This window comes from Bombus flavifrons, chromosome 13 (assembly GCF_040668555.2).
Source record: "Bombus flavifrons isolate JBK064 chromosome 13, iyBomFlav1_principal, whole genome shotgun sequence".
Classification (NCBI taxonomy): domain Eukaryota; kingdom Metazoa; phylum Arthropoda; class Insecta; order Hymenoptera; family Apidae; genus Bombus; species Bombus flavifrons.
Genome location: NC_138454.1, coordinates 12,192,461 through 12,205,374, shown reverse-complemented (window position 1 = coordinate 12,205,374; position 12,914 = coordinate 12,192,461). Strand labels below are relative to the sequence as shown.

The 12,914-nt window shown below is 42.2% G+C and overlaps 1 protein-coding gene across 4 annotated transcripts in view; it reads left to right on the top strand.

The window, feature by feature from the left end:
- Positions 1 to 12,914, top strand: part of LOC138185862 (protein Wnt-7b) — a 120,415-nt gene that overhangs the window by 11,698 nt on the left and 95,803 nt on the right. Inside the window, exon 1 of one of the 4 annotated variants that reach the window (XM_069125170.1) lies at positions 458 to 3,176. The exons of the other annotated variants lie outside the window; for them this stretch is intronic. Coding sequence (XP_068981271.1) covers positions 3,148 to 3,176 — 29 coding nt within the window. The 5' untranslated portion in view covers positions 458 to 3,147. Of the gene's footprint in view, positions 1 to 457; positions 3,177 to 12,914 lie in introns of those variants that run through there. 4 annotated transcript variants of the gene reach the window in all.

The window sequence follows — 12,914 nt, the reverse complement described above, 5'->3', positions numbered from 1 at the left end:
CAGACGCGAGTTTCACTCGCCCTTAATTTCTCATCGAGGAATCCCTCCCGATAAACGTGGCTTCTTCGTGAACTCGTTGCGAGACGGTGGATCAACGAGATGGTCGAAGACTATCGTTTCAAGAGTCTGCGAGCGATCGAAGCGCAGGATGACGGATCGGCGACTGTTTAACGGGATCTTTGAGGAAGTTGGAGGAACCTTGCGGGGATTATCGAGCGGTTAGACGGTGATTGTTCGTATAATCGACGAGCGAAGATAATCGATCGTTAGTGGTGGTGTGTAGATGGTCTCTTTTTGAGACGAATATCGGAGAGTGAGTGAGATTTGGTGCGTGAAAGTGTCGGAGAGTCGATACGGAGGAAAACGGTGGTGATCGAGATCGAAGAAATTGTTGTGGTTCGAGAAATCGTTGTTCCGGAGTCGTAGCGAGGTCTTTCGAATGGAACGATGACTTTTTGAATCCTTTTGAATAAAATCCGAGCTGAACGAACGATCAAAACGATTGACGATCGAAAGCCGATGATCGTACGAAAGCTGAGAATTTTGGAGATCTCGCGAGAAACGATGTTGAGAAATTTCTTTACGAATTGGTGATTTTTGTCGGGCAATCCGCGATCGAAAGCTGATAAACGCGAGTGAGAAAGTTGAATTTCAGAGACCATCGATCGGTTTTATTTTTAAAACGAGCAGTTTCGTTGTGAAATTTTCTCGAAATAATCTCGACTCGACTGAATAATTCAAACGATCGAATATTAATGACCGAAGACTGTACGTAATATAGCCGAACTTTGGAATCCCGTAGAGCTTTTAAAACACTTTTATCTTTGGAAAGAATAACGTTTGAACGTTTCCCTTCCGAAGCAGCGGTTTTTCATCAAATTCATTGTCAACGCGTGTTGAAGCTAAAGGTAAAAGCTGCCGCAAATAACAGGAAAATCAAAGTAATTCGCATCGTAAGCGAAACACTGAAATAAAGAAAAGCGAATTGTACAAATATAGATCTGATTAAGCAAAGCCGCTAAAAAGAGAATCGAGATACCGTGGAAACAGACGTTGAACGAAAGCAAACCAGTCTGGGATTTAACAAGCTATAGGATGCCAGAACGATCGCAGTTAGGTTAAAATCATAATCTACAACGAGTGTAAAAAGCCAATTTCACGAGCAATCGTTACACTTTAATACGCAAATCGACAGATTCAACGTTAGTCTTTAACAATTTCTCGCGAAAAAGGTGGCGAGATGATGAAGCTATTCCGGGATGAAGTGGTTTGATTCTAGATAATGATATCTCGGCTAAGAGGATGGAAGAGCCAAGTCGTCGTGATGCTTCAATGTCTTAAAGTGTAACGTCTGTTGCCGCTACAGAACGAGACGGCTATTTATTCGTTCCACTCTTAACCCTTGCTTGGAAACAGGGGCAAAAGAGGAGTGCAAGAACTTTGGTAAATTGTAGTGATCGGCCGGCTGTCGGCTTGTAACCACCGGTTACTTGAAAAGTCAGCACGATTTATCTCGTGACTCACGCTTCTAGATCGAACCGAACATTAATTAAACGCGAATACATTCGCTCTCTGGTCTTTAGTGATTTTCGCTTTCGAACGCGAACATCGCGTGTCTAGAGGTTTGTTCTCGCGTTTCCAACGTAATTTCAAACGCGATTGGCTCGAAAAAAAGAATAAGGAATTTTTTAATAAGTGAGTTGTTCCAGTGCTCTTAGCATGGTCGCAGGAAGTTTAGATTTTGAACTTGAGCCTGTGGACGGTTCTCGAGATAAATTGCAAATTGAAATATATTACAAATTTTTGCTTCGAATTTCCAGTGAATTTTGCGAGTTAAACGACGCGACGTCAAACAACGTTCAGAGATAAGATCTAAGAAAAGGGCGGAATTTGTTCGTACAAGTTATCTACCTTTGGTCACTTTTGGAATTTTAGAGACAACTGGCAAAGGAAAAGTGTGAATTTACTATTAAGAGGATATTCGAAAAGATCAGCGTGGATATTATAAATCGCGACCTAATAGTTTCTGCGACTTCAAAGTCAATCGCTAGTTTCTGCGAAGCAGTGCTGAATGCGGTTAAAGCAAAGAGATTCAAACGTCTTTCAAAGTCGATTAGATCGCGCTCGACAACTTCTTCCTCGAAGCGAAGCAATTAAAAGCAAGAAACTCATGTACTTTAATGTTAGATCCCTGAAATGTCTATGGTGCGGTGAACGACTGCAGCGGTACGCTTTTAAGGAGTACGAAAGAAGAAGAGCTTACTTAGATCCCTCGAACATCGATCACGCACTCGGTAGCTTCTTCGCGCGATTTTAAGAAGAATTCAAAGAGGAGAAACTTTTTAAAGACGAGTTTTAACGATAACTCGTTTGAAAGGCAATCATCGACTTGTTCATAACCATTTTAAGAGAGTGTGGTGCGAGCTTTAATAGCATAAATACTGGTAGAACGATCGCGAGAGAAAAGATATTCGGTGATTATTTTAGAAACATTTTCGGACGAACTTAAACAAAGAAAGACTATGCCTAGCAACGTTCGTTGCTCCCGAATAACACGAAGACCGATCAATCCCAGCATCCTGAAAACTCGATCGGACGATCGTCGACACGAATTCGCCAGAAATTCGACCAATGAGCAAAAACCTACGCGTTGTTCGCAACGATAACGCGAATCATTTCTTCGGAACAAAATTCTAAACAATTAGACGAACCGTAAAAAGAGTCGTAAGTTGAAAGAAGAAGACTGGTCCAAATTCCTTCGCGTGCATACCAAACTCTTCCACCGTTGTTCCAGTTCAAAGAAACAGAAGTTGTCATTATCAAATGCCGATTCCGTCCGCCATTAAACATCGCTACCGCGTCGTTTAAGGATCCAAAGGATCCAGAGCGCGTCGCAAAATCTCGTGGCTCGATCGACGGCATTCTTTCGTCGCGGAGAAAGCGTTGCCGGTTTTATCGGGTTGCGCTCGATGATTTATGAAAACGCGGATCGCGCGTAATTACTCGTTCGTGTGACCGATCGTGGATCTGGAAGAAGGAAGCCACTGCGCGGGAGATCGAGGGAAAGATCCGCTTTCGCGACCGGTTGCCAGTTTTTCAGACGCAAGATGGGAAACGGCAGTCCTTAGGTAGCTCGATTCAGCGACGATGAAGGGGATCAGCCGCTTGTTACTCGGGTAAGTTCCGTTTCTAATGGCTAATCGATGCTTTCCTGCGAACGCCGCCCGATAATTTAATTACGACCGCGGAGATTCAATAAAGACGGTTTTTGCGTTCTCCAGCGGAGTTCGATAATTCAGTCGGCGTACAGATTAAACGTAATTGCTGGCTGAACCAGTGGTTTCGCGATTGTTCGAGCTTCGGCCGAAGGAATAAGGCCTCTGTACCGGGTTTTCGAGTCGGAGAAGTCGTAAATGGGACGAGAGAGCCTGTTAAGGATACCGGGGGAGGCTATGTTTTTCCACTTGTTCGATGCGTTAGGTTGGGTCGGTTAGGTTGGAGATGTAGGTAATATTCACGAGTCATCGAGTACTTGGTTTCTCGATACGTATTCTAGCGATGACTTTAGCTTTTACCGTGACTTGGTTCGAACCGTATGTCCCGAATTAATCGAGACGTTGATAAAACGTTGAAAATCGTTCGAAAAATGGGAAGACTAAGCTCGAACTAAATGACGCAACGGTTAAGACGAAGCGAACGCTGATGTAAGATGAGCTTCGTAAAAAACAAACCAAACGTAGGACGAAATTTTCTCTCGAACGATGGAAAGATCGAAAATCTGTTTGCCCATACTTCGACTCCCATTACCGAAAAATTACAATCGCGGCAGTCGATATACGCGCAGCGGCGTTCCCAGTTTCCTGCGGTTCTCACGATCTTTCTTTTACTCGGGACGGCGTGGTATCGCGTGGCGGCCCTTAAAAATCACGTATTTCCGTGGGCAGGGGCGATTTTTTTTTCTCGAAGCGGAGGCTCCGCGAACGCATTGACCAAGGAAAAAGGACAGACAGAGAAGGGACGAGAGAAAACGAAGGCAAGAAAGTAGGAAAGAGCGAAAATGAGAAAAAGAGAGAAGCAGCGTGCTCGTTTCGCCGTCTGCGAGGCTGGTCCTCTTCCATCGTCCCCACCCTCTTTTCGTTCCTTTCTCACTTTGGTCGCCAGCACTCCTCGAAGCCGGGTGTAACAATGGCTGCCCTCTAATTATCGAAAGGCCGCGGCACTTTAAAGAGATCCCCGGAGAGCCCATCACCGGGACTCCGTTTCGTTCGCTCCTTAAAATTTCTTCCCTTCTTCTCCCTTCTTGCCCGAGTCATCTTCCATCGTCCAGTGGAGCTCGCGTGGATGCTCGTTCTCCGCGTTCCCAAGCGAGAAGAAGAGAGCAAGGTAACGATAAAAACAACGAGCGACGTGATCGCGCCTCGTGGAAAATTGGTTTCGTCTCGCGAGACGGCACCTACCGCACCGTACGGCCTCTCTCTGCGCGAATTATTATACCCCCGCTGTTTCTGCTCGGCGGAAGCTAGGAAAACCAACGTACAACGTACTCGCTTGGTGGCAGAGGGGTGAATTTGTGAATGGAAACGCGCAGATTAGATACACAGATAGATAGAGTTTTGACTTCTTTTAACGTATCGTTGCTAGCCTGCGCATTTTTATGCAAATTCGCATGTTTCGCGATATAATTATATATTAAAATAGATCGATAGATGGATGCGTGAAATTGAATATTTTCATCTCGTTGTTGCAAATTGACTGTTCGTCGACCGTTTAACCGTTTTTGATTCCATTAAAATATCCTAATGCGGTTGGGAGTGGGATTGGCATTGGATAACGTTTGTCGGAGGATTATTGGAACGGTGGTTGAGTATATCTTCTTAATTCTATTACCGACGAATATTAATATTAACGTGATTTTGTATAAACGTGCAAGGTTCTTTTCTATTTATGGAGATCGACGATAAAGATAGAAGATCTTTAACTTCCGATTGCTTGTCCTCTTTTTTTTTTTTCCATCGAAGAAACAAAATTTGTCGAAACGTTTACGTAACTCCTGTAGTATAAATTTTAATAACACGTAGCTATAAATCTAACCTATTAATTTTGACAGCAATTTAATGATAATTCCGCAGTGAAGTTAAATTATCGAAGGCAAATGTAGTTATAATTATAGTACGTACGCAATTAGAAACGAGCGATTGCCGTGGTCTGTAGATCAAAATTTTCGAAAGTTAAAGTAGTTCAGTCTTCGAGCAATTTGGTTAAATACGAAGAAGTCTGACGTGGACAGCCTTTAATTTCGTGGAAGCCCATTTACAACTGCTGACAGATAACAGAATCCTACGACTCCCAGGTCTAGGTTACCCGTGAGCCGAGTGTTTTCCTTAGGAAATAGCACTTAAATAAATTGTAGGGACCGCCGGTCCATTGTCCTGGTTATAAGTGGCATTAATTTTCAATGGCACCTGCGTATCTTGCTTCCGAAGAATAAATAAGATTATAGTATACGATACTTCTAATTATACAACACTGTTCATGGATATATCATCTGTATTTCTAACTAATTGTAAGACGGATTATACGTTCAAGAAATGATGGATCGCTACTTTATTTCATCGTTGTCTTTACCATATTATGCTTAAAGCGTTTCATTTATAACGCATTATATAACGTATTGTAACAAGTCGCGCTTGTATCACATTTTTTCATATAAATTTTTATATACTCATACAGTATATTCATACCATTCGATATATAACATTTCGTATAATGTATCGCATATAGTATCTCCAAGCGAAATGCACGCGATAGAATATACCTAAATTATCAGGTAACTAAGAGAGTAACTAAGAGAGTCTTGTCTTCTTTTCCGCCAAAAAAAAAAAAGAAAAAAAAATAAGTAGACGTAGAACAAATCGCTTTATTCGTTGAAATAATCGATGAAATTCCTATGTACGTAAATACGAATTCGTACGCGTAATCTTTTTGAATCTACGTAGATTTTATCGTCAGTAGAATGAGCAAGTTAGAAATTGACAGACTATAGAGGCGACATTACGGACGTTTCTCCGCTTTTACGAGACCGATATTCTTTATCCTCTCGTTCACCAGACACGATTATGTATGAAAACGACTATTTTAACGAACAGAGTGATATTTTTTTCTATGGTTTGAACGTCTCTCTTTCCCGTGGTAACGAACCGAAAAGAAGCGTCTTAGTCGCTCGACGATACGAGTCGATAAACCTCTTGTGCCAACTTGTGACGGCAAATCGAAACGTCGGCTTCCGTTTAGTCGCTGGTCTGCTCGTAGAAGGGAGAAAAGCCACGCCGATAAAGAGAAAATAGCGGTTCCAAGACCGAGAACGCGTTCGAATGGGCGTAACCCAAGCGACTCTCGGTTGGACCTGTTGCTCGTTGCTTCCTATTAAATACTCGTACGACCCACGCTGGAAAGGAGTTGGTTTTGCCGTGTTAGCAGCCAATGACTAACGGTGCGGTCAAACTCTCTTTCACCCTTCGTTTCTTCTTCCCATCTTTCTCTTTTTCTCTGCGTTTGTTTCGCATCTGCGCCGCCACATCGCTGCAAGTTACAGTCGCACGATCGCGACCGGATACGCGCCGATACCATCGGCGACGATCATATTTCCGGGTGGGTTGCTCGCGAATTCTCTCGACCTCCGATGCTGTCGCCGATTCGCAACGGTTTTTTCGCGACGGGATGTTCCTCGAGATGATTTATCGGGCGGAAGAGGAAGAAGAAGTACATTAAGTTTCAATATCGTTGCATCGTATTAGAGGCTTTCGAACATTTCGTCCAGTTAGATTATGCCGAATATTAATTTTCTACGAATAATTAAAAAATATTCAATCGCGAATCGCGGTCGTTTTAACAATTCCAATAATCCTATTCTCAAAGCAAACACACTGCCGTACAAATTGCCGAAGAACAACGCACATTTTCTCTAAATTTTCGTGTTAGTATTTCAACGAATACGATCGAACGGAATAACAAAGCCACGTAGCTTCGTCCACTCTCTGCCAATTAAACATTCGGAAATCAGCTCCGATTACCCGGCCGGATTAAGCTCTCTGTTCGAGGTCCTTTCACCACCAACGAGGATCGATTCGGTGTGCCGCAGGTGATTCGTTCGTAACGCCGTGTATAAACACGTTTTCTTCGGGGTGTCGAGAAGGTTGGAGGGTCGTGGATCCGATCTTTTATATCACGACGCAACAATGCCGTTACGAGGCTGAAACTGGCTAACCCGTGTGGCGGCCATTGTGTCGGCGAAACATCTGCTCGAAATACAAACCGCTAATAGAAACGCGGAGAAAGGAATCGCCGGTGGAATGTTAGCCGCTGGGAGAAATGCGGTAGCGTGCGGGAAAGAGGAACGGGTCAAGGGGGCGGGGAGTAACATCGAAATTGTGTGAAAAGACGGACATAATAGAGAAACAAGGGTAGGGTTCGTGCGATACGCGATACTCCAACAGCTACACAGGCTGGATACTTTTTTTTTTCTTCTTTTTTCTCCGCTTTCTACGGGAGCAGCTTTTTAGGTTCGAATCCTGAGCGTCCTTTGTAAACGATAATGCAGGATGTGTGTGTGTGTGTGTGTGGTGGGGGGGGGGGCGGGGTGCGTGAACGCTGTACAGTTTCAAAGTTCTGTAAGTTTAATGGCTGAGATTGCTTTTCTTTTCCTTTTGTTAAAAAACTATATAGCATGGAATGACGTAAACTTCTTCGAACGAGTCTTCATTTTATTGCCAAATTTGGCGAAAAAGTTTATATCGAAACGATTATACGTATATCGTTATTTAGTCGTTGACTTTAAGTTTAGAAAGATCAAGTTCGTACGCAGTAATTTTCGTGTCATGGTTTGGTTTTATTAAAATTATTCTGAAGTTATTTACTCACCTTTAAAATTGTTTCAAGTTAATTTTACGATCTTTCCTCTATTCTTTTTTTGTTTTCTTTTCTTAAAAGCATTTTTTAGTAGCCGATACGAATCTTTCTAAACGTGATCGATCGATCAATCGTTTCAATGATAGACGTTATTACGAAAGAAAAAACAATTGAAGTTGTGTTTATCGAATTTGAGAACGTAGTTTTAAATCCCTAACAAAGCTAGACGCGATCCGAAACGTCAAAACACTGTTCGAAAAAGGACGTAGTTCACACCTGGAAGCTTCCAGCAGTGTTAACTACGAGCTTATAGAATTTGCATTAGAATAGCGCCGTATAATCTGTATTCTCGCTGAATATCTTTGTCGCATGCGAGATAGATCCTTTTCAACTAGAAAACGTAATCATGTTCGAACTACCTATGTTAGCGTGTTCGCTGTAATATATCTATTGAATTCGAAAAAGGTACCCTAACTGGTAACAAAGCTTTTTTACAACGAGTTTCACGTTGTACGTTCGAATAACGTACAGCGTATTAAAATACTTTATCAGAATAATAGATATATGTTGTCAACTTACTGGCGACATATTGCGATCGTCAAACGACGAAAATGCACGATGGAAACGACCAAGTTCCGTCGCTTTTGTTTCGCCGATTAAATCACCGCTCTGCTCGGTTTACCTCACACGTGCCTGAATAAAGGCGCTGTCATATCCGCCTGTCGCGTCAACTGACAACGCATTCCGACTTAATTTCGTGATGGAACAATGATCGGCATCGTCGTAAAGCTCCTATCTCTCGAATCATCGGCTCGTAACGGCTCACGTTCGCTATATACGACGATTCCTTTAATACAGTGGAACCTGGATCAACCGGCTTCACCGAGATCGAAGCAGCCCAAACAAATTGGAATCTAAAACGAATCACGCGTAGAAACGTCGATCGAGGCTTAGAATTTGTCTTCTTTTTTCTCTTTCGTGCTTATTCCGCGTCTTTCGGTCTCGTCGTAGAAGTAAAACAAATAACGGGGATGACTCGTATATAACAACGATCGCTGTTTAAATATGTTACACGCCCGTACATAAGAAAAATAAAGGAGTCCGAGATCTCGTAACGTGTTCGATCTATGCTAAAGACGAAGAACTGCGCTGACTGAGTGTCAGGAAAACGAAAGAGTATTTCACTGCCTTCGGTGGACCTTTTCAGAGAATTTTAACGATTCGTCCGTTAAAACCGTGTCGTAATCGTAAAATGCGTAGAATGGACTGAAGGATCTAAAGGCATCATAGGAGCCGAATTAGAGAAGGTGAAATAACTTATTTAAGGGAGTGCCTGAACCCAACCTCGTAAACGCGTTCCTCTTCACACTTTATACCTGAACTGTTTTACTTCGTCCCTCTGTAAGCGTGTATAAGAACGATATAGATTATGTGGAATGAAAGTGGAATATCGAAAGCATCGGAGGAAAGAGTGAAAGTGATTTCGATAGCAGATATCGTTGCTCGAAAGAAAATCCCCTATATTGGGGAAATAATAACAATTTGACGCGATCTCGTTGTACAATTTTTTAATAATAATTTATAATGCAATACTTTTTTCCGGACATTAGTGGTTTTAACGTTATCGATTCGATAGCGTCGATTTCCTATTTATAATATCAATATCTGGCATTTTCTAATAACGTTTAGCTAATAAGATTGATACCGTAGTCCGTTAAGCGCGCGTGTTTGCTAAACTTCATTGAAAACACGAAGCACTATGATCAAGTGCCGATGACTAGATAATCATAGTGTAGAGTACATTCATTAGCTTCTCGTATAACTGGTCTCGTAAAGTGCAACACATCTAATTGAGATTTAATCTCGATGCAAACCTATTTTCTCTTATGAATTTTTAGTCGATTCGCATCCGTATCTAAACTATGTATTGTTCGCGGAATTGTGCAATTCCATAAAAGTCACAAGTAACGCGGTTTTACATACATCAGATTGCGAACCATAAATAATAATTTACAATCTGTGTACATATAATGATTATGAAAAGGTTAACGCGTCTTCTTCTAACGTTTTGAATTGCTGAGTAGCTGAGAACGAAAAGAATTTCAACCGTTTTAATCGTCTTTGACGTGGAGCGATCGAATGGATGCCGAATAATAGTATCGACTGTGGTTATCGTCCGTTATATATGTATTCGATCGCTATGTTATCGACACTCGTTAGATTTAGTTCTGTTCCATGTGTTATCGTAGTTCTATTGTTCGTACGTCAAACGCATAGTCGTGTACTACAATAACTATTCGTCAAAGTTGTCGTTGCGAAAGGGTTAACTAATAACACAGTCCTGCTCTGTAATATCGCAGTCTCATTACGATAATGCTCCGTAATATTCCGGTAAACGTCGATATCAAATCGCGATAGGTATTACTCTAACGTCGCAACAGCGTATGTTGCTCTTCTCGCGTTATGTAGCAACTTTCAATTATATCGTACTTACTATACCATATATCTACGATACATCTCTAGGAATGCAAAAAATGATATCAAACTTTGAAAGATAATTTCCTTTTTCTTATCGTTACTCTGATACTCTCGACGAACTATACCAGAAAGAACGACGCGAGTTACTACAATAGCAACGAATTAGCACCGTAAAGTGTTGTTGCCGAACAGTCACGGTCAGCCATCGATGGTCGATTTACAACCACCTGAAGCGCATCGACCAAAAACAAATTTGCGAACGGCCTTATACACCCGTGCACGAATTTCAGGTGACAGCATTATTACGCTTGGTTCTCCATAAAATCGCGACCGCTGGGTCGCGATATAAATAACGCGATATCATAAAGCTAATGACGTCCCATTAAGGCGTCGCCACGTGAAATCCGCGCTGCCAAAAATTCACGGCGGGCAGTAAACGCTTTTACGATGGTCACGAGGAAGAGGGGAACCGCAGAGAGAATCGAGAAGAATGGTCGCGCGCGCACGCGCGAATATAAGACGAGAAATCTACAATGTGTTCGCGTTGCACGCGAGATCTTCACCTCCGGTCCTGTGCAAACAGAGCCAGAGGATTGCGTAACGCGCGACTTCCGGTCCCGAGAGCTCGGATGGACCGAGGCCTCTTATCGCGTGGAACGATAACACTCGCGTTGCATGCGTTGCAGTGTGTTGCGATGATTCTTGCGATACAGAAGCATTTCCTACGTGTTGATTTTAACACTTTTTTCTTTTTTTCCCGTCGGTGTTGCCGATCGAGAAAGTAGTGGGGTTCCCCGTTTGCGAACCATTCTTCGCTCGAACATGGTGGAGATTCTTCGAAATTCTGGCTCTAGTATTCGTGCGATTCATGTTCCGATGTATTTCTTGTATCAAGATATGGTATATCGTATTGGATTATGAACGAGTTAATCCTTAAAGAAGGAAATTTTATACAAAAAGAAAAAGCTTGTACGTATCTTTCGATTATTGTTTAACATCGAATTGCCTTGTATTTGATCGTTGTAGCAGCTATTACGGGATATCCTGTGTAAGCGAGCCGAGTGTCCGAAGCGACAGGCTGTGCAGCCAGACATGATTCCTGCCGTTTGTTCGAGTCGTTTCAATAAAACGATGGAATAGCTGTGATCGCGGCGCCCGGCACGTACTCGATCGGCTTTGTGCTGGCAATCAAACTGCCGAATGGCCGGATAAAATTCAATTTCTCTCTCCTATTGCGTCCGATTGTCGACGAATTTCACGCGTCTGTTGCCAAGAATACTTCGCTTGACCGCTTAGATGCAATTGTTCATATCGTAGATCGTATAAACTGGTTTATAACATCGAAGTGTTCGTACTTGGAGCGTAAGTACAGAGTTACGCTGTACTTTACAGCCGAGTAATTCGTATTTTGAGTATAAACAAAGGTTATGAAATTATTTGTGCGTATAACGAGAGCGATGCTTAAAATTTTGCACTAGCGATAATCGCGATGATCGCAATTCGATATCCGTTACTGCGGAGTGTGCGTAAGTATAAAATTCACGAAAGACTACGGAACCCCTTAGAACCAAGAACATATGGCGAATGCAATTACCCAATAATGACATACAATTAATCGAATTTATTCAGGACCTACACGCGGCACGTTTCCTGGAAAATCGAAGGGAACTTGTCCATTCGTTTTGAATAAAAATTTCCGTTCGCGTTTCTTCGCATGTCGCGCGACTATAACGACAAGAAAATTGCCGACTGCACTGAGAACTGTTACGGAGCTCACCTGACCATCGGACATAAATATGTCGCTTATGACACTCCCTTGCCACGCTTTTGTTTCCTTTCTTTCTCGATCTGGCGAACAAATTATTGTTAATATCGCGTCGAATGATAGTAAACTACGAGGATAGGATACTTTATATTAAGGGGGATGCAGAGAGTGGGATGAGTTATGAAAATGTATTCTTGAAAAAGGGGAGTGTTCGAGGGGAGTGGATCTAGAAATGATCCGGGAATGAACGATGTTAGGATAGTTTTCGTTTTACGAGGTATCGGACATAGGAGCTTGTTACGTGATTAGGGTTTGTGGAATTTAGAGACTGAGAGTTTGACAAGAAAGATGGACTGTGCGAGATATAATTTTTCTTGGCTCGTAAAATAAGCGGCAGATATTGAGATCGAAACATCTAGAACTGTTCTGAACGCGCGCGCTCGAGACGTCGAACCGAACGATCGCTCGATTTCTCCAATTTCGTCGCGTTTCTTTTAAACGAACAAATATATCGCGGACAGTGATTAAAAGAGTAAATGCGAAAAAGGTTTATAGATAGATAGATAGATAGATAGATAGATATCCTTGGAGCATTAATCTCCAATAAAAATTTCTATATAATTATACGTGCTTAGCTCATCGATCAAACAACTGTCATCCGAATAATTCAAAGTCTAAGAAATCCAAATAATTTCCGTTTTTCTATACTTTTTCTATCCACTGCGCGCGATTATACGCGCAATAAATAGACTTAAAGGGAAAGCGA